The 20,028-nt window shown below is 40.3% G+C and overlaps 1 protein-coding gene across 2 annotated transcripts in view; it reads right to left on the bottom strand.

Annotated features, from left to right (window-relative positions):
• Window positions 1-20,028, bottom strand: part of MMP16 (matrix metallopeptidase 16) — a 181,437-nt gene that overhangs the window by 64,148 nt on the left and 97,261 nt on the right. For both annotated transcript variants that reach the window (XM_083747794.1, XM_083747795.1), the window contains 2 exons: window positions 7,504-7,665; window positions 3,462-3,676 (listed from right to left, as the gene is read on the bottom strand). In XM_083747794.1, coding sequence (XP_083603920.1) covers window positions 3,462-3,676; window positions 7,504-7,665 — 377 coding nt within the window. The remainder of the gene's footprint in view (window positions 1-3,461; window positions 3,677-7,503; window positions 7,666-20,028) is intronic.

Raw genomic sequence — 20,028 nt, 5'->3', positions numbered from 1 at the left:
AATCTAACTTCCTTAGGGCCCGGGACCACTAGGGTGTTGTTATTTATGGACCTTGAGGCTCTCCATGGGGCATACCAGGAGAGGCGGTCCCGGAGGTACGAGGGCCAATCTAACTTCCTTAGGGCCCGGGACCACTAGGGTGTTGTTATTTATGGACCTTGAGGCTCTCCGTGGGGGATACCAGGAGAGGCGGTCCCGGAGGTACGAGGGTCCTAGGCCGTGAAGGGCTTTAAAGGTCAAAAGCAGCACCTTAAATCTGACCCTGTACTCCACCGGGAGCCAGTGCAGCTTGAAAAGCACTGGGTGAATATGCTCCCATGGCAGAGACCCCGTGAGGAGCCTCGCTGCAGTATTCTGTACCCGCTGGAGTTTCTGGGACAGCTTCAAGGGCAGCACCGCGTAGAGCGAATTACAGTAGTCAAGCCTGGAGATGACCGTCGCATGGATCACTGTGGCCAAGTCGAAATGGTCCAACACTGGACCTGAAGTCATTCGAGGGGCCTCCAGTTCAGTCACTGTATCTAAATTGGCAGGGAGGTCACGGCGGAGCAATAGGACTTTATCCGCAAAAAAACTCTTTTTTTGTGCATTATGAGTTGTGCATTATGACCATTTATCAGGTAACTGAATACCATACAGTATTTTAAATCAATGATATCAAATTATTGTTCTTTTCTCCTATCTATCTATCTCAACCATTTACATACTGCTTCATACCTCAGTCTGTAAGCCAGGTGTGGGGAATCTTTAGCTTACCCCATGGCCAGGCTTGCTAGGGCTGGTGGGAGTTCTAATTCAGCAACAACTGGAGGTCCAAAGGTTCCTCACACCTGCTCTAAGTAAGGTAAAGCTAAAGGTAAAGGGACCCCTGACCATTAGGTTCAGTCATGACCGACTCTGGGGTTGCGGTGCTCATCTCGCTTTATTGGCCGAGAGAGCCGGCGTACAGCTTCTGGGTCATGTGGCCAGCATGGCTAAGCCACTTCTGGCGAACCAGAGCAGCGCACAGAAACGCCGTTTACCTTCCTGCCAGAGCGGTACCTATTTATCTACTTGCACTTTGACGTGCTTTCCAACTGCTAGGTTGGCAGGAGCAGGGACTGAGCAACAGGAGCTCACCCCATTGCAGGGATTCGAACTGCCGACCTTCTGATCGGCAAGTCCTAGGCTCTGTGGTTTAACCCACAGCGCCACCTCTGTCCCTTAAGTGAGGTAGGGTAAGGTTTAAAAAGTTACAATAAAAATAAAATCAGTTATCCATAAGATCAGAAAACATACTTAAAATGCCTGTTGAAATTAAAAATAATACTTCTCATTAGGTGATGCACATTCAAGAGTGGGAAGGCCTCTCTGATCTCAACAGGGGTTCCACAGAGTTGGGCCCAGAGTACTGAACACATGGCTCCTGGTGGATACAAGCCATACATCTGGGCCATGAGGGATCCTCTGAAGATCTCAGTGACCGATTGGGGATATAAGAAGTCAGGCACTTAAAGTATCCTGGACCCAAGATGTTAAGAGTCTTGTAAATGTATAATAAATGCAATGTATAATAAATTCACCATTTTAAGGTAAATTCGCATGAACCCTTCCTAGGCAGAACGTTCCACTGAATTAAATGGGGCTTACTTCTTAGTAGACCTATATACCATAATCAGTCAAATGAAACTAGTCTGCCTTAATAACTACTGTTATTATTTTATAATTAAAAGATAGAACCTGGATAGAAATTACAATTGATCTCTTTGTCTAAAGTCACAGGCATAGGCAAGGAATAAGATTAGTATTAGTGATGCACTGAATAATTTAGCTGTGTGTAAAACAAATTAGGGCATGTTCCTTTGTTCATAAGATGGATGGTGCAACAAAGAGGTAGGTATTTTAATATCCTGCTTAATGTCAACTTAGAAAATGAGATTCTTCCTTAACCTTTCTGCTTCATTCACAAAGATGGATGGCCACAAGGCCCTACAAAGAAAAGCACACAAATGTTTGAGGAGATGATTCAAAGAGTTGGGGCATCTATTAGAAGTGGGAATCAAAGAAGTCACAATTTAAAAAAAGGAAAATATGCTTTTTATGCTTTCAACTGAATACCTGAAATGAAATTATATAGAATCACCTACCTACGAGTTATCTATTTTGTGAAAAGGAGAAACCACAGGAAACCATGACGTACATTCTGTTAAGTGGCACTATTATGTAATGCTTAGTTACCTAAAGCATTTCAATTTAATCAACTCCAAATTGCTTTAACTCTTGAGATGTTATCACTGAAACTGACACATTTGCAATGAGTCCTGTTACATATTATGCAAAATGGCAGAATCACCTGTGTTGAATCACCATTGGCTGTGGATTATGGCAGAAAGTACCGATGCAAATCCATCAGTCCACTTGATGTACACTGCCAATGTAAGGTTACTTCTATGGAGAAGAAGCAACCAATCCTCCAAGGGGTGGCATTGAATTGGTATTGAGAACAGAATTTCAGTCAGTAGGAAGAAGACAAACATTCATACATCTGATCCTTTCTTTCTTCTTTCTTTTGTTCACACAAAGTCTCTTCCCATACTTCCTGGAGTATATCAACATTCATTGTAGAAAAGAGTCACCAACCTTTTTAGGTAGGTGGGCACATTGGGATTTTTCAGCTAAATAATGTAGATTATGTTCCTATGCTTAATATGGAGAATTTGCAGAACACTATCCCTCAGAAAACTCATTGAACGTACTGAATGATACATTTTGGCAACATCACAGGGTGATGTGCCAGATCGATATTCTTTTCCAGTAATGAGATTTGCTTTTGTTTGTTGTGTTTGAATCATTAGTGAAATCTTTGCTCCACCATGCCTGCCCAAAAGCCTTTCCAGTCCACAGGATGTCACCATATGGATGCATCTCCAAACAATATGACAACCGAGCCAACCAAAGAGCAGCAACAGCACAAAAAGCCCACAACACCTGTGAAGGGCCTCTTCTAACACAGGCTTCCACTAGAAAAAAAACGTATCAAGGCAACCACAGCACAATGACAAACAGCCTTTATAAAGGGACTGATCTAATTATAAAGTTAAATTACAGGGTTCTTGTAAAGAAAACACAATAACAGCAATGAGCCTGGAAGTGGCTAAGTTCCCAACAAAATCATCCCTATTAGCTTCTATTCATGACTTGAATTATGCCTTTTTATCTCTGCACAGCATTCAGCATTTACTTACCATTAAATTTTGAAGCATTGCAACTTTCTGCTGACATTAATTCATTCCCCAAAATAGAAGACTCCAGCCTTTCCTCTGTTAGACATTTAAGCCATTCAGGTGTTTATTTCCTTGTTTCTTTCTTGAACTTTAGAACAGCAAGAAAGCTCAGGAGTAGAGGCATGATGAATGAGAGGCGGTTTTCGAAAAGGCAGAAATGTTGTCACTTAATCTAACAATAAAAGAGCAGCCTCCTACCTTGAAAACAAACATTTCCCGACGAAGAATGGCTAGAGTGTTAAAATTTCCATCGCAGATGTTGGGCTTGGCTCCAGGGTAAGAAGGCTTGTCTCCTGTGGGTGGCCGTGGAGGTTTAGGCCTGTCATTCTTCCGTGGATCTGCTGGAGGGACAGAACGATGTGGGGGCACTGTTGGCAGAGGTCTTGTTGGTGGCGGGAGTTTGTCAGGTGGCCCTTTGGGGGGGAAAAATGATACTAGCAGATTAACGTCTAGGAGACTGCATACTGATCAGTTGATGATGCCATGAGCTGAACTGCACAGGAGCTGCAAATTAAACCCACACGAAACAAGCAAATTTGCACAGAAAATCTGGCAAATAAAGGGAGCTGGTATCTCAACAGTGGATTGCTTGTGGCCCTTAAAACTATGGTATGGCTGAGTTCCACAGCCTTTATCGCCAATCCTACCAATTAATTGGGATGGAAATGTTCAAACAGTAATCTGCAGTTAAAGCTTAAGTTAATTAATCACACTTGAGTAGCTGATTAGAGCTTGCAGCCCTGTAACTTTTTCCGTTTTTCTTTTTTAAAAAAATGATTGCTAAACTTCTTAGCAGCAGAGATAAGTCTTAATACACGGTAGCAAAAAAATGTCTGCTGCCAGTGTATTTCCTTCTTTACTATAAATTGGGAAATGGACAAATTGGAATTAGTTGCTAGCTTCAAGGCCAGACTACTCACACTGAATTAATTAGATCTAATCAACTTCGCATAATTCCGGTCATGCTGAATGTGCATAATTTGGGTTACTGAATTTTTGCTATTTTGATTTGCTGTAAGTTACCAGTAGCTCCAGCTATTTTATACTGCCTTGTTCACTGAAGCCAAATCATACTTAGGGCAACCACTACTCTCCCTGGACAAGAAGTTCTCAAAGAAGAACCTGTGTATAACAGATTCTGAACAGCTGGTGCCTGATTAAAATTGGGATCTAATGTCTAGTCATCACAAATAGTGGCTGAGGAGGCAAACTTGTGTTTGGACTGCATCATTCTAGACTGCAGGTTTCACTGAACATCCGTTTCCTCTGCCAAGGAAGCCATCACTGTGGTTTACAAAAGTATGCATGGTGTGAAATACGTGGAGATAGGCATTTCTCTTCCTCTCTAAGAACACTGCAATTTGCGGTCATCCACTAAAACTGGCAGTAGATTCAGGGAAGACAAAAACAAAGTGTTTCTTCATGCAAAATGTCATTAAGTTGTGGAATCTCCCACCACAAGATATTTGCCAAGGACAATAACCTGTGGGTTAGAGCAGGTGTGGAGAACCTTTCGCTCTCCAGACGTTACTGAGCTGAAACGTCAATCACTGCTGACCATTGGCCATGCTTGCTAGGATTGATGAGAGGGCAATATCTGGAGGGCCAAAGGTTCCCCATACCTGGTTTGGAGGATTTCATTTGACAGGTCCATGGATAATCTTTCAATTGTCATGGTGAAATGAAGCCACCAGGTTCAGAGTGCTGGTTGCTAGAAGGCACTTCGTAGTTATGGTGTCATGCCGTGGGGTGGGGGACCAAAGGTGGTTTACATTTTTAAACTACTAAAACAAATATAAAATATAAAACGAAGAGCAACAAGAGCCAATGGTATGTGATTCTTGGCCTGGTCTTCCTTACTTCTGCTGGTCAGGGATGCTGGGAGTTCTAGCCCATCTTAAGTCCACTCTGGGTATGACATAGTTGAATACAACCCTAAATACTTATTGACAAAACCTTCATAACAACTATCTTTAACAAGTCACTGATTCAGTCTACAGCTTCTTACCTAAGGAAACCAATGAACCAGTGAACAATATTTAATCTAAATAGTAAAACAAAGTCCATTGTTGATTTTATCACTGTGGCAGCAGAATCAGGTATCTTCCAGGAGACAATATCTGGTTGAAAAATGCTAAATCCAAACTAAAGTTTCCACATGATATTTGCTAGTGATGTCATGTTTAACTTCTCAAGGGCAATAAAACTCTTCAAAGTACAGCTTACAGCTGCTAGATACTGGTATTTAGTATGAAGGCAAAATAACCTTGTCTGGCCCTTCTGTCTAGACTCATGAGGTCATAGAAAACATCTTCTTCTGCTTAACCACACAGGAGAAACCCAACCATTTAATTTCCTCTGTGGAACAGCCTGGATATGATAACACATATGCAACAGAGTGGCATCTACCATGCTGCTCCTATATAATCTTATATCAATGCACCCAATGCTTAGCACCCAGTTCAACAGTGCACATTGGAGCAAGAGAATATTCTTCTCTGCCTGAAGCAGCTTGGAAACTAAAACACACAGACACATTTCTCAGAAAAGAAAGAGAGTAAAGGAGAGAGAAAGAGGAAGGAACAGCAAACATTTTGGTGCAAATAAAAGTCTTAAACAGAAGTTTAAATCAAACTTTAAAATACAAGAAGCCACAATGGATAAATGAACAGAAATCAAAGATGTCAGAAGGCAAATAAAAAAATGGCAGTGCTGATCCTACACCATTTTGGTGGTACCTGGAGTGGAGGGGGGAAATGCAAACCCAAATGATGTGTCCATCCCCATCCCCTCTAATGATATGTGTTTGCTGAATTTATCTCTGCATGGATCTAAATTGCATGCAGAATATTTGAAAACCTTTGGGCAAAACTCAACCCAGAAAAGAGTTGTTTTGGTGATTTACTACCTTAGCAGTGGTATCGGCTCAGAATAAATACTACTTGTTTTGCTTATCTTTAGGGGGATGATCTGGCATTTCTAGTACTTAATGGAGAGAGGAGCTCAATTTGCCTGGTGTGAAAGAAAAAAAGGAATATTATGATGAACTTCTGTAAGGATATATTGGAATGAGTCAAGAGAGGAGCTCAGTTGGTAGAGCATGGCTCTCTTAAGCTCGGGGTCGTGGGTTAGAGCCCCATGTTGGGTGAAAGATTCCTGCACTGTAGGGGGTTGGACTAGACATTCCTCATGGTCCCTTCCAACTCCACAATTCTGTGAGTCAAGTGCAAGCAAGTGCTTCAGTGAAGCAATCAAATGGAAAGGATGGCTGGAGTGAAGAAGGACCAAGAGCTGAAAACAAATGAAGACTGAGCCAATGGTTTGTCCTGGAGGAAGTCAGCTTACTATGTTTCTAAGATGACTAGAGCAGATATAAGCAATAAGATAGAAGAAAGAGGAAAGAGAAGGGCGAAGGAAAGAGGAAATATTAATATTTTAAGAGAAGTCTAGGTTCTCCTTGAATAAAAAATATTTGTACTACTTGGTTAAATATTTAAGAACATTGTTGCTGTTAAGTGTGGATTTCAGTTCAACTTGTGAGCAGTATTTAAAACATGGTGGTTTGGCAAAAGCCCTTGGCTTTATCTCAACACAGAATCAAAATCCCTTCAAGGAAATGGATACAAACAACAAGAACAAATAGTTATTGTAGTTTGCATGTTCATATTTGTTCAGTTGTAAGCACAACCCTCAAGCTACAAAGTCTGACTTGAAATTGTAAGGTAATTCCCAGAAAAGTTTAAGAGACATCTACCCCTCCTTTTAACATTCTAAACATGCTCTAATGCAGGCATCAGCAAACTTTTTCAGCAGGGGGCTAGTCCACTGTCCCTCAGATCTTGGGGGGGGGCAGACTATATTTTGGAAAAAATATATATGAACGAATTCCTATGGCCCACAAATAAACCAGAGATGCATTTTAAATAAAAGGACACATTCTACTCATGTAAAAACACACTGATTCCCAGACCATCTGCAGGCTGGATTTAAAATGTGATTGGGCAAAATCCGGCCCCTGGGCCTTAGTTTGCCTACCCATACATGGAGTTTTTAAACAAGTGGGTTGCCTCATTCACTTCAATGAAGAAAACAGATAGTGTGCACACAAGGAGTGCATAAGAAGATATGCAACCTTCAATGGATGCATAGTGTGCACAACACACTGTAGCAGTGTATATATCTGGAAGTGACCCATCCCCATTAGAATTTTTTTAATATTTTAAAGAAATAACCAGCATACCATATATCTTTTGGATTCCCTGCAAATCATCATTAGGTAGTTTGAAGTTGTCGGTTTCCATGTACTGGTAAAATGGAGCCATGATGGCAGTAGGGTCATTTGAATGCTCCAGACCCAAAGCATGTCCCAGTTCATGAACTGCAACTAGAAACAAATCGTTCCCTGGAGGAAAAGAAGAAAGAAAGAGGAAAGTTTTAAAACTGCCTTATCAATGCATTCACTGTATTTGACACAAAGCACTTCTTGAATGACTTCAAATCATTTCGCCTACAGTTTAGACATGACCACCCCACACTTCCTCAGGCTCCCTGCTTTATGAGTCAAAAGCTCCCAAAGGAATCTTAAGTATGCTCTTCTTCTGTGGAATTGACTCATGTGTGGCTGACTATACGTGTGATGCTGGGAAATAAATAACAATAATTTGATTCAAACCTGGAAAAAGCGGGAAAGAGCTGGAGAGTCCTCTTGGTTCATGAGGAGACCCTCCCTGGAGCCCAAACACGACAGCAGTGAGGGAGGAGAAAACTCAAAAGAGACGAAACACAGCGGGGTTTTGTTTTGGCTATCCAGTCTCCCCACCTAGCTGTGAATGCATGTGCTAGCACATCCTCCAGCCTCCAGCCAGCCCTAGAGCAACAATTCTAATTGTGGATATTTATGGATACAGTATTTTTGGTCTGGATTGGAGAGTGTGTGGCAGAGAGGGAGCTTAAAGAGTGTTGAGAGGGTGCTCCCCACTTATGCAATTTTCACTTATTTGTGCTGGGCCCCTGAACATAACCCCCATGTAAGTGGGGGGAAACCTGTGCTGAAAAATGTAATGAAACTGAAAAATAATAATAATGATTTCCACAACTGTATTTTTGAGTTTGTTTAAACATCTGGGAGCAAACTTTTCATGGTAAACACTTGGTGAAAAATAGACTTGCTTGCTTTCATGAAGCTGCATATTTCATAACAAAGGCTATAGTAAGTAGTAACAATTCATCAAGTATATGAATGCAAGCTTATTTGCCAATTATTATCATTTATTAAATCTGGATACTGCCCTTCATCCGAAGATCACAGGGGATCTCATTTTGTATTTTTAATACAATAAAAACAAGAACAAAAGCAAACCAAAAACCACCTTCCCACAACACATTTAAAACGACAGAATATTAATCAGCAAAAGGCTTGGTTACAGAGAAACATTTTCACCGGTGCCAAAAGATAAGTAATGAAGGCAGCAGGTGAGCCTTACCCCAAATATCCCAAATTGGAGAAGTGCTTAAAAAAGCTGAATAATGACATATTACCATGTTAAGTTTCAACAACCCCAGAACTAGACTCTGCAATACAACTGGGGGACTTATTTTCAAAGCACAAGTTTCACAAATGAGTGTACCAATATATGTTTCAAACGATGCTTTCAAGATCCTGGGCAGCTGAAGTAGTGGTATGTGATGATGATTGTTGTTATTTAAAAAATTAAGTCTGTTTTGTTTTATGAGTCATTCCCTCGAAGCACCATTTTATCAGAGTTCAAGGTCGCTCTTCCAAATTAGAGCATAGGGGGACAGACTAAATTAACCAAGTGTTCACAATGATGAGAAAGTCAAGGGGAATTTCAATAGAAATTGAATTGACACTTCCTTGCTTGGATTTAGCTGGTTTGTTTCCTCCCGGAGCATTGTCTCAAAGCTATTTCATTGTCTGAATGAATATACACAATGGGCTTATATGTGAGCCATGTTTATTCTACTTTACTGTTGTCCTGTCTACCTGCAAAGCCATGTGAAGCGAAATGACTCAGTATTTTATTTACTTTATATATAGTGTTAATTTCTGGATGAAATCCCCTTGAGGTGGAAAAGGATGATATAAAATTACATTACATTCAAAGCTTTGTAATAATAATGATACCATTAATGCAAAGGGGTATAGTTTAAGGTACACACAGCCAGGACTTTGCTGAAGCTAAGCAGTACAGGATCTGGTTTATGCCTGAATGGGTGACAACAGCAACAGATGTAAGGTTCTGCACTTAGGCAGGGAGAACTACTGGCAAGGACCAGCTGCACAAATATAACTACTGGCTTGCCAACAGTATATGTGAAAAGGATCCAGGGGTTTTAGTGGGCCACAAGCTGAATATGAGTCAACAGTGTGATGCAGTAGCGGGGGGGGGGGGGAGTAATGCTATTCTAGGCTGCAACAACAGAAGTATAATGTCCACATGGGAGGGCGTTGCAGTGCATTGGACTAGATGACTATTTGAATCCCTTCCAACTCTACAATTCTATGAACCTGGGAACCATAGACATACCACCTTGGATTCCGTGAGAGAAGAAAAGCAAAATATAAATTTAAGAAAGAAAGAAAGGTCAAGAGCAGTTCTTTCAACTGGCCCTGGAAACACACTAGTATAAGGCCAACGGGCACAAAATTGATTTAAGGTGTTCAGACCTCTTAGCCCCAACAAGCACTCAAACAGCCACATTGTGCGAATGAGTTTGATTCTAAAGAAGACATAATTTTATTCTATCTTTATGTTGACCGTTATTACAACACTGGATGTTTGAAGGCATTCAGGAAACCTGATAAACCACAAACAAACAGCAAAAATAAATCCTAGTTTCCAGTAACGAGCAAATAGCATTCCTCCCGTAACTACTTTAACCCACTGACTTCCTCTATAGGCAGTTAGGCAACCTGCGAAATTTACATTCCATGCATTAATTCATTTCATTTATATACCGCTTACCATCCAAAGCATCTTGAAGTGGTTTACAATAACTAAATACATAGGTGTGTTTAAAGATATGCATACACACACAGCCCATAATAAAGCTATGTCAAATAAATCCATCTAACATGTAACAAAATACATAAAGAATATTCATGTCCATAAGAATAATATAAATATAATCAGAGCACTACAAGGCAGTATAATATACATTTTCAAACATCACAACAAAGATACAATTTTCATCCAAGCTCACATTACCACTACAAGCATTCACTACCTCAACCAATACCTATGTCAACCATGTAAACGTGAAGCACTCATACTCAACAATATGACATCCCCCATAACAAAGGGTCACTGCCAAGCATTTGTATAAAATGAATGCCTAATTGATGAGACACTATACACACTATACACATGCCACTATATACTATATACATGCCCCACCCCTGCTGAACTAATAGCCCTCTCCCATCTCTCACCTGAGAAGGGCCCAAATCTATATCAGAGCTGGATCTCATGCTGGAGGGAACAGAACTATTTTGATCCACTAAGTCAGTTCTTGGTATGAGCTTTCGTGTGCATGCACACTTCTTCAGATACAGTTTCAGTGTATCTGAAGAAGTGTGCATGCACACGAAAGCTCATACCAAGAACTGACTTAGTTGGTCTTTAAGGTGCTACTGGAAGGAATTTTTTTTTTTGTTTTGACTATGGCAGACCAACACGGCTACCTATCTGTAACTGTATTTTGATCCACTCGCTCCCAACTATAGTATTACAACATACCCAATACTGCAGAACTTAAAAACCTAAAACACTTGGGGTTTTGGTGTGTGGTTTTTGTTTGTTTGTTGCATTCTGTCATATTATATTTTGTACCACTGAAAGTTCAGGCACTTTCAGATGCTAGAAATGATTAAAAGAAGAAGAAGATACAATTCAAGTTGCGTACTTTGTGATTCTTGGATCTAATTCAAACAAGCAGTCATACCGTGCATTGAAATCCACCCGTTGCCCTGAAATCGAGTTGCGCTATTATATGTGTTCTCACTGCCTAGGTTGCACTGATCATTCCAGTTACCTCCTTCTGTGAGGCATTTAGCGCTCCACAGAACAGCCAAGTATAATTCATGGGTTGCCCACCCCAAATCCCATGGAATAAAAACAAATGTATACATGTTCAAGCCAATGTGGAAATAATAGTTTGCCTATGACAAATTTAGACAAAGGTTTTCTAATCAAGATGGGGAATGACTAGACAGGCTGAGGGAGCTCTTGGCTAATCCATAGAGCTATTCATTTCTCATTAACACTGTGGAGGAAATGCTCTGAACTGTTTGTATTAAACATAAATGTAGCATATAAGTATGGGGGTAATGGGGTTAACTTGTACATGAAGTTACTCTATCATTAAGGGCAACAATTGGGCAAATATGTAATGAAGAAGACACATTTGTTATTGATATAGTGAGAACAGGATACCTTTTTTCAAAACACAGCTAATAATCTATCACGTTGAAAGTGGGTGTTTACACAAACTGTATATGGCAAGCAATGTTTCTGTGCAGGCCAGTTGCTACTGAGATGAATGAAAACTTGTGCAGGATCAATGCTCGATCAATTCCACCCTAACTCACCAGCTTACTTGCATCATTGCTGTATCAGATACCAAGAATGTGAATGTTGCACTTTCAAGCATCTCTGCCTGAAGTCCCTCTCTTGCTGTGTCTCAATGCCACATGTGATATATCTACAGTTGAGACACTTGGCTCCCCCAGGGGATTCATCTCTGAGATTCCGCTGGTGCAGGTTCCTGCAGCACAGCTTGCGTCCACTGTGTCAACTGAGCTGGCAGCAATGTGAAATTTACTAGAAGCTGATTATCTGCAGTTCAACAGAGGTTGGGATTTTATGTTTTTCATAAATTTCTCCTGGCTGCTAGCACACCATTGAAAATGAAAATAAATAAATAAATGACTGAGCTCAGCCTGTATAGATTTGAAGTATGTTTAATATGAACCCTGTGTTTCTACAATACTCAGAAATTGGTGAGTTCTGTTAAAAGACAATTAATTTATATCACTCTACGGGATTTAAGTCAATTTTCAAATCAGGGAGACTGATGAAAAGAGGCCATGGGTGGAAATAAATGTGAAAAAGTATGCACTAAATGCCAGTATTGCAGCTTAATAAGCATGAAGGTTTTCTTCAAGTTTCCAAGAGTTAAAGCAGATGATCTGCAAGTTCCCCATATTATTTAAAATAATGCATAAATCACAAGCTTGCAAAAAAGTAAAAGGCATGCTCCTTTCCTGAAACTCAGATAATTAACCTTGATTTGATTCTGCTTCTGAGAGAGACGCACACTGCATGTTAAAAATGAAATGATGTACATTTAGAACACAGAATATATGTGGTAATCTATAAAAAGAGGTTGTCTCTGTAAGAAACCATTTGTCCCTCAGCTAAGAATGTGTGGGAATACCAGAGGAAAGAGGTGATTAGCTTTTAAGCTCCTCATCTTCTAAGCCATTTTGACAATGCACAGAAATTGCCCTTCCTCAGGATGTTTACAAGGACTTGCCTCTAGTAAAATGTACTGAACTGTAGCCTTCCTAGCTGTCTTCACATCCCTAATGTTGATTCATTCAATCTAATTTAATTCTTGATTAAATCAGATTAGCTAGATTTGGTGATTTGCTAAGCAATTGGGTTAAACTAGATGAAGTACATCTCTATAAGTCTCTAGGAGGGACTCTTTCTATACTGAGATAAAATGACAGCCAAAGAAGGGTAATAACTCAGAAATGAACATACCTCCGGATTTAAGGAACACTGTTTACTAGGGGCATTGTATGATAAGAATTATTATAACCACTACATTTTTATATAATGTGTGTGTGTGTTGTTCTGGCTCCCGTCCAAAACCAGTCAATTTTTGGTAGTTAAGTAAAAAAAAAGTAAAATTTCATTACAGCCGTTTAATGGTACAAACTCAGCAGCTAGGAAAGAACCGAATTTAATCCAGGTGCTCTTACAATACAGAGGAATAGCAGCAATACGTCCAGTCAAAGAACAAAGGAGAAGATTTGAGAGCCCAAATTAGCAGCAGGAGTTGCAAGACTACATGGGAGCTGTGATGGGAGCGGCTGCAGAGACCACATAACACCGGTCTTGAAAGACCTATATTGGCTCCCAGTACGTTTCCGAGCACAATTCAAAGTGTTGGTGCTGACTTTTAAGCCCTAAACGGCTTTGGTCCAGTATATCTGAAGGAGCGTCTCCACCCCCATCATTCTACCCGGACTCTGAGGTCCAGCACCAAGGGCCTTCTGGCAGTTCCCTCACTGCGAGAAGCCAAGTTACAGGGAACCAGGCAGATGGCCTTCTCAGTAGTGGCGCCTTCCCTGTGGAACACCCTCCCACCAGATGTCAAAGAGAACAACAACTACCAGACTTTTAGAAGACATCTGAAGGCAGCCCTGTTTAAGGAAGCTTTTAATGTTTGATGTATTATAGTATTTTAATATTTTTTTGGAAGCCGCCCAGAGTGGCTGGGGAAGCCCAGCCAGATGGGTGGGGTATAAATAATAAATTATTATTATTATTATTATTATTATTATTATTATTATTATTATTCTTCTTCTTCTTCAATAAGTTTCCCTGCCTACCTGGCAAGCTTTGAAGCAGAGGTGGAGAAAGTTCAGCTCTCATGAAAAACCTTGCCCCATGAGCATTCTTGACCCAGAGAAAGGTGCTTTTTCGAGGGAAGCGAGTCTCCTCCCTTCTCTTGATGCACCACCTCTCCTTGGGAGAGGTTGCTAGGAGTGCCTCCTCTTCAAAACTTTCCTGTCCAGTCACAGCAGGCTGCATCCCTGAGCACCCTTGAGGGAAGGGGCAGCCCCAGGTCTACTACCTCATCAGGTCTGGATTCACCTGGGGGTAGAGGGCACTTAATCATGTGGGCTCTGCTACATAGCCTCTTACCCCAACTTCTCCTTCTGAGTCCCTCACTTTCAGGTACCTCCCATTCCTGATCAGATTCCAAGGGCTCAGAGGAACCATGACATTTTGTACATAAAAAGAAAATTCTGCTCTGTCATTTACCTCGTGTATTTTATATTCTTATTCCTATATTTGTTGTTTATGTATGATTGGAAATTATCCTTAATTGTGATATATTATGGAAATGTCTGCTCTTCTTTGGTTTGAACTCATATTTAGTTTTTTATGTACAGTGATACCTTGGTTTTCGGAAGTAATCCATTCTGGAAGACCATTCGACTTCTGAAACATTCGAAAACCAAGGCACAAAGTGGTCTGCAGAAAAATGAAAAAAAATAACATGTACACACAGCGGAAGCCATTCGACTTCCAAGGCGTGTTCGAAAATGGAAGCATTCCAGGTTTTTGGCGTTCAAAAACTGAAACGTTTGACTTCCAAAACATTCGAAAACCGAGGTACCACTGTATTTCTGTCTGTATGGGTATGCATGTTTGCACAAGACAGATAGGAATACTTGGCCGGCATTCTTTCAACATACGAGTTTATATTCTTTATTTATATAAATATTTTAATGCAAAAAACAGCTATCTGAAAACAAATTATAGTATAACTGAATCACATCATCAACCCTTGTTTTTAGAGCTAACCAGTACACACACAAAGAATGAAAAGAAGGGGAGAAAACAAAAAAGGAATAACATGAATGAGAAAAAAGAGAAGAGAAATAAGTTTGTGACATGCAAAGTATTTTTTTAAAAAGAAAACAGAAGCACAGAACAGAAGCACAGCAGAATGACGAGGCGATCAATATATGAAAATAGAGTAGCCATGTGTCTTGCTTTACAGAGAACAAGTCCTCTATTTCAAAGGCTATAGGAGGACAACAGGCTTTGAAGGCAATTTCAAGACAGCCTCTGTTTGAAGGGCTGTCTGGGCCAAGTCTGGTTTAAAGATAAAGAACCATAAGAAGGAAGATAAGGGACATTGAAGTTGGCCATCAGCTGTTATCAGCTGGGCAGCATACTGAACAGGTGCCCAGTCCACTATGGTGAGGGATACTGTATTTCTAATTAAATTAAATCAATGTGTATCTATCATAAATCAAATATCTGCAAATATCTGACCACTTTTTCTTTCTCATTTCAAAGGGATGTTTGAAAGTAAGACCACCATAAGTGGGGCAGGGCGGGGTGGGTGGGAGGAGGTGAGTTTCCTTATATCCACATTTCTTCTAGTAGATATCATAACACTACTTGATAACATATGGGTACGGGTGATTTGTCATCTGAGCAATTTAAAAGCTTGTCCTCTAATATTAATGCCCAAGAATTTTAGAAGTACAGGAGACCTGATACAAGGTCGTTTTTCACCATCTAATGCCTGTCCCTCATCAGGCTTTCATATCAGAGATACCTTTAATCAAAGTTGGAGGATGCAATAATTTACGCAGCTGGGACATGGCTACTTTGAAATAAGAAAGCCTATTCTTGCTACTATCTCTTAATAGCTCAGCCAGCAAAGCATGAGACTCAACCTCAGGGTTATGGGTTTGAGCCCCGTATTGGGCAAAAGATTCCTGAATCGCAGTGGGTTGGACTAGATATCCCTTGCGCTTCCTTCCAACTCTATAATTCTACGATTCAAAGCCTATAAAACAAAAGTAGATAACCTCCATCCTGTGGCCTTAATTATACCCAGCATGACCCCACTGTAGCCTCCAAGACTGTTTTCCCCAAATCCTACCCTCCTGTCCCATGCCTGACATAATATTTGATGTCAGGGATGAAGCAGGTGGAAACATTACCAAGAAATTATCAGAACCCTTGAGGAGCTTGGTGCAGGACCCTTGTTGTCTCTGCTGACACCCAGCAACCTGCAGGGATCAGCTGTGCTACAGAATTCCCCACTGGGAACTTCAAAGCTGCCCTTTGCAGCAGAGGGAAGTTGCCACTGGCAAGTCCCTCCTGATGCAATTAGCTGCTTCAGGAGGGATTGCAGACTGGGAGGGTTAAATTTAAAAAAATCACTTACACAGCAGTCCCAAGCATGTGCGCTCTACCACAGTTGGTTGCCATGTAAAGCTACAAACAGACACATAAGGCACCGAGCCAAGGAATGCATGTAACACAGTACGTATTTTGGAAGATGAGTCCCACCTCTCCCGAATTCCCAGGAGAAGTGAGGGCTCAGCCAACAAGGATCCTCTTAAACTCTCAGAAGGCCATTGATCTGAGAACTTTCACAGCTTACAGCCCTGATTTAGGCTCACTCCATTTTCTTTTGCAAGTGTTGTAAGAATTTTCTGTAATAGCTTATGGAAGCCACAACTGGACTTTAGCAAACATCTTTGAATAGTTTAATGGTGCTGGATGGTTCGTTTGTTACACTGCCCCTCATCCAAAGACATAAAGACCGGGTAGCCTAGAAGCAAAAGGAAGTGCTACCTCAATCCAATATTCAAGTTGTTTCTTTTAGATGGTGTTTTGTTTTCCCCACAAAACTTTATCACCCTTGTTGTTTGGGAATTAATACAAATGCTTTCAGATCAGGAGTAACTCCAGCAAGATTTATGAAAGCAGAAGCAACAATATATTAAGGTTTTACTGAGCACTCCAAGAAGTTGTTCATCTCTTTTGAGAAACACAAAATTCAAATTGCCTTCATTAGCAGAGCAATATAGTGTGGAAAATGAGCCTGGTACTTTTCAAGGGGGTTGGCAATTTGCATTTTTGCTAAATAATCAAGCTGTTGCATTCTCCCACCCTCTTGTAGGACAGAGGAACATGTGAAGAACAATCACTCAACCAGCTAATCCTCTTGATGCTCTGGAGTTCAATTTCGTTTTTAAACAAACTGTCACTGAAGTTCTCGGCTGTTTTATAAGATATTTTAAATGACGGCAGACCATACAAGGACTGTACTCACAGAAACCACCATTTATGCCAGGAGCTGGAACTGGGGCATCTAACTCTGAAGAATACCTTATACCTTTAATCTAGTTATATATTTTGCTCCATTGTGACTTTTGGATGTCTAAGATAGTGTCTTCACAAAGGGACCTTGCCTGGGGATTTTCGTACCTCAGCTCAAAAGGTTAAATGTATTTTTAATTATTTAAATTTTAATTATTTTAATTATTTAATTATTTAAATTAGTTGTTTTGAGACTTTGTATAAGCTTAATTCTGTTGAATTGTGATTCCCCACCCCCATGTAGTTTCAGTGACACTTCTTTAGTGAAAAATTTAACTAATAACTAAAAAGTTACTGTGGCCATTACTGATTTAGTACCCGATGGAAGTAAACTGGAGTATGAATGGAGAGGCTAGGAGGAGAAGGAAGGAAAAGCCCTGTTTTGCTAACAGAACTCTGCGTACAGCTCATATGTTTGGGCCTAATTCTGTGAAACTCCCTCCCATTTGAGATCAGATGGAACCCGTACCTGCTGAACCTTTGGTACTTGGTAAAGACCTTTTCCAGAAGGCATTTTAAGTGACCTTTCAGATTTAACTTCACTGTACACATCTAAGGGAGCAATTCAATTTAGCACTAAGGAGATCACTCCCTTAGCATAAGGCATAAGCATTTCTGCTTGCCTGATGGAACAATCTCTTTCCTCCCTCCTTTGTGTTTCATTCAGGAGTTTCTCTCAACACTCTCACTGAGCATTTTTCTTTTTTTTGGGGGGGGGGGGAGACCCTGTTGCACTTGGAAAAGTCTTGCATGGGCTTCTGCTAGCAGGTCTAGTTAGTTGGAATATAAATTGTTGATATATACATTGTTGAAGGGGAGTACAAGCAATGATAGTTGATAGGTGTGCTGTGCCAGGTTACATTTCCTCTTCGTATAACTTTCTTTAGCAGATTGCACAAATTCCTGCTGGTGTGAATGCAATTCAAAAGCTCTATAATATACTGTATTGATTAATATCCAGCAATCTGAATTTGTTACTGAATTATTATAGTGTTCTGCACTATTGGCCACACACACACACATATGTCATCATCATCTTGTTTGATAACCTGCAGAGTAGATTATTTCCTCTTGTCTAAGAAACACGTTCTGAATATGCTTCCAGGTATCACCTTGTAGAAAAGAGACATTGGGGCAACACTCTGTGATGTGATGTTGACCCAATAATGCCTCAAGTGACATTTATGCCTGATGCTGAGAACTGCTGCACCAGGAAATAACTACTTCAGAAGAGGAGAGTGCTAATAATTTGTGATGTTGAGCTAGCACGACGACGATGCCACCCTCAGTGGTGCAGACACTGTAACTATACCCCACCAATCACAAAGGTTTAGAATTTGGCAATTAGAGCCTTACATCTACAAACATTTCACATATCCTAGTATCATGACTTATTGCTAGACAACCCAATATTATTAAACTGTGGTAACAGTGGTTTGGCAAGATGAAGCAGCACAGCTGCAGCCACTCTAATATCTCCCCCTTGAAAGTGCAACTTTTCCTTGCATCAGTATCTCTTCGAAAGCCTAGAGATACAGTAAACAGTGCCTCCCTCAGTGCAGCTAATCAGCCATGCCCCTTGTACCAGCTTGAGAACCCAGAATTTTGATCCAAGATGCTTTGGCTTTAACACCGACTCCTACACTGCAAGACCCACAACAAAGCGAAAGAGAGTCAATTTCAAAACCATTTGTAAATTTGATCTTTAGTGAGCAGATCAAAGGAAATGCATTGCAGTGGGTATCTGACGTGTTTCTCCGGTTAGGTCTTTAATTAAAATTCTATCCCATAGCATTTTCTTCTGCTGCTGCTTTGCTATTGAGGTTCCTGGATTACCAAATGCTTCCTCTGATGCCGAGGTGAGATTTAAAGCTCTAAGTACACAGTAAACCATGAGCGGCAGAGTTCATTTTGCTGTCAAGGGGATAGGATTTCATCTGACATAAGTGAGAATCCTATAGGTTTCTGTGATAGTTAAGATCAATAAACTGCTGTCTTATTGAGCCTGCCACGCTGAAAAAAAAATGCACCATTTAGATGTGTTACTATGCTGGACTCATCCTAGGTAGTATTAGATTAAATCCTTGTTACGGATATTTAAATGCAAACATTGTTCAATAAAAGCCCGAGTCGGGGGGGGGGGGGTGGATCCCTGAAAAAGAAAAGAAAAAAAGTGTCCACAGTTACCCCAAACCAATCAATAAACCTCAATATACATTTTGTGTGATCATAAAGCCTTAATTAGCAATTCTAGCCTTTTCTGCTTGAAGGACATTTTAATTTGAGTTCAGGATATAGTTCCTTCCTTTTACAGACATCACATATTGTTTGAACCAGACATCACGCAGCAAGCAAATCCATTTAATGTGCAGTGCAATCCTAAAATGAGACTACTCAGAAGTAAGAGCCACTGGGTTCAATGGGATTTGTTCCCAGGTAAGTGACTGTAGAATTGCAGCCTAAATCATCTAATTAACCACCAGCTTTAATTTGCTTACCTATCTTAATCAAAGTATTCTTATTTTTTGAACAATACTTGCAGTGTGAATTTCCAATAGCCCCATCCTCATATGTTATTCTGTGCAAACCTATATTATCATGTGGTTCCAGTTTCCGATTATCTCTTTTGATGGTAGCAAAAGAGTACTGAAAAACTCTTGGAGATTAAAATATATATATTTATAATAAGGAGCAAATAAACACAGATGTGTTTGCTCTGTGTTATGAACCAGTATGATTCACCTCACCTGCAATCTCCAACCGAATTTATACATAGCGAAATAGTGAGTGGACGTATTTCTTAATTTCCTACA

Source organism: Podarcis gaigeae (assembly GCF_964106915.1).
Source record: "Podarcis gaigeae genome assembly, chromosome: 7".
NCBI lineage: Eukaryota > Metazoa > Chordata > Lepidosauria > Squamata > Lacertidae > Podarcis > Podarcis gaigeae.
The sequence above is the reverse complement of the archived record's forward strand: the minus strand, read 5'-3'. Positions and strand labels throughout refer to the sequence as shown.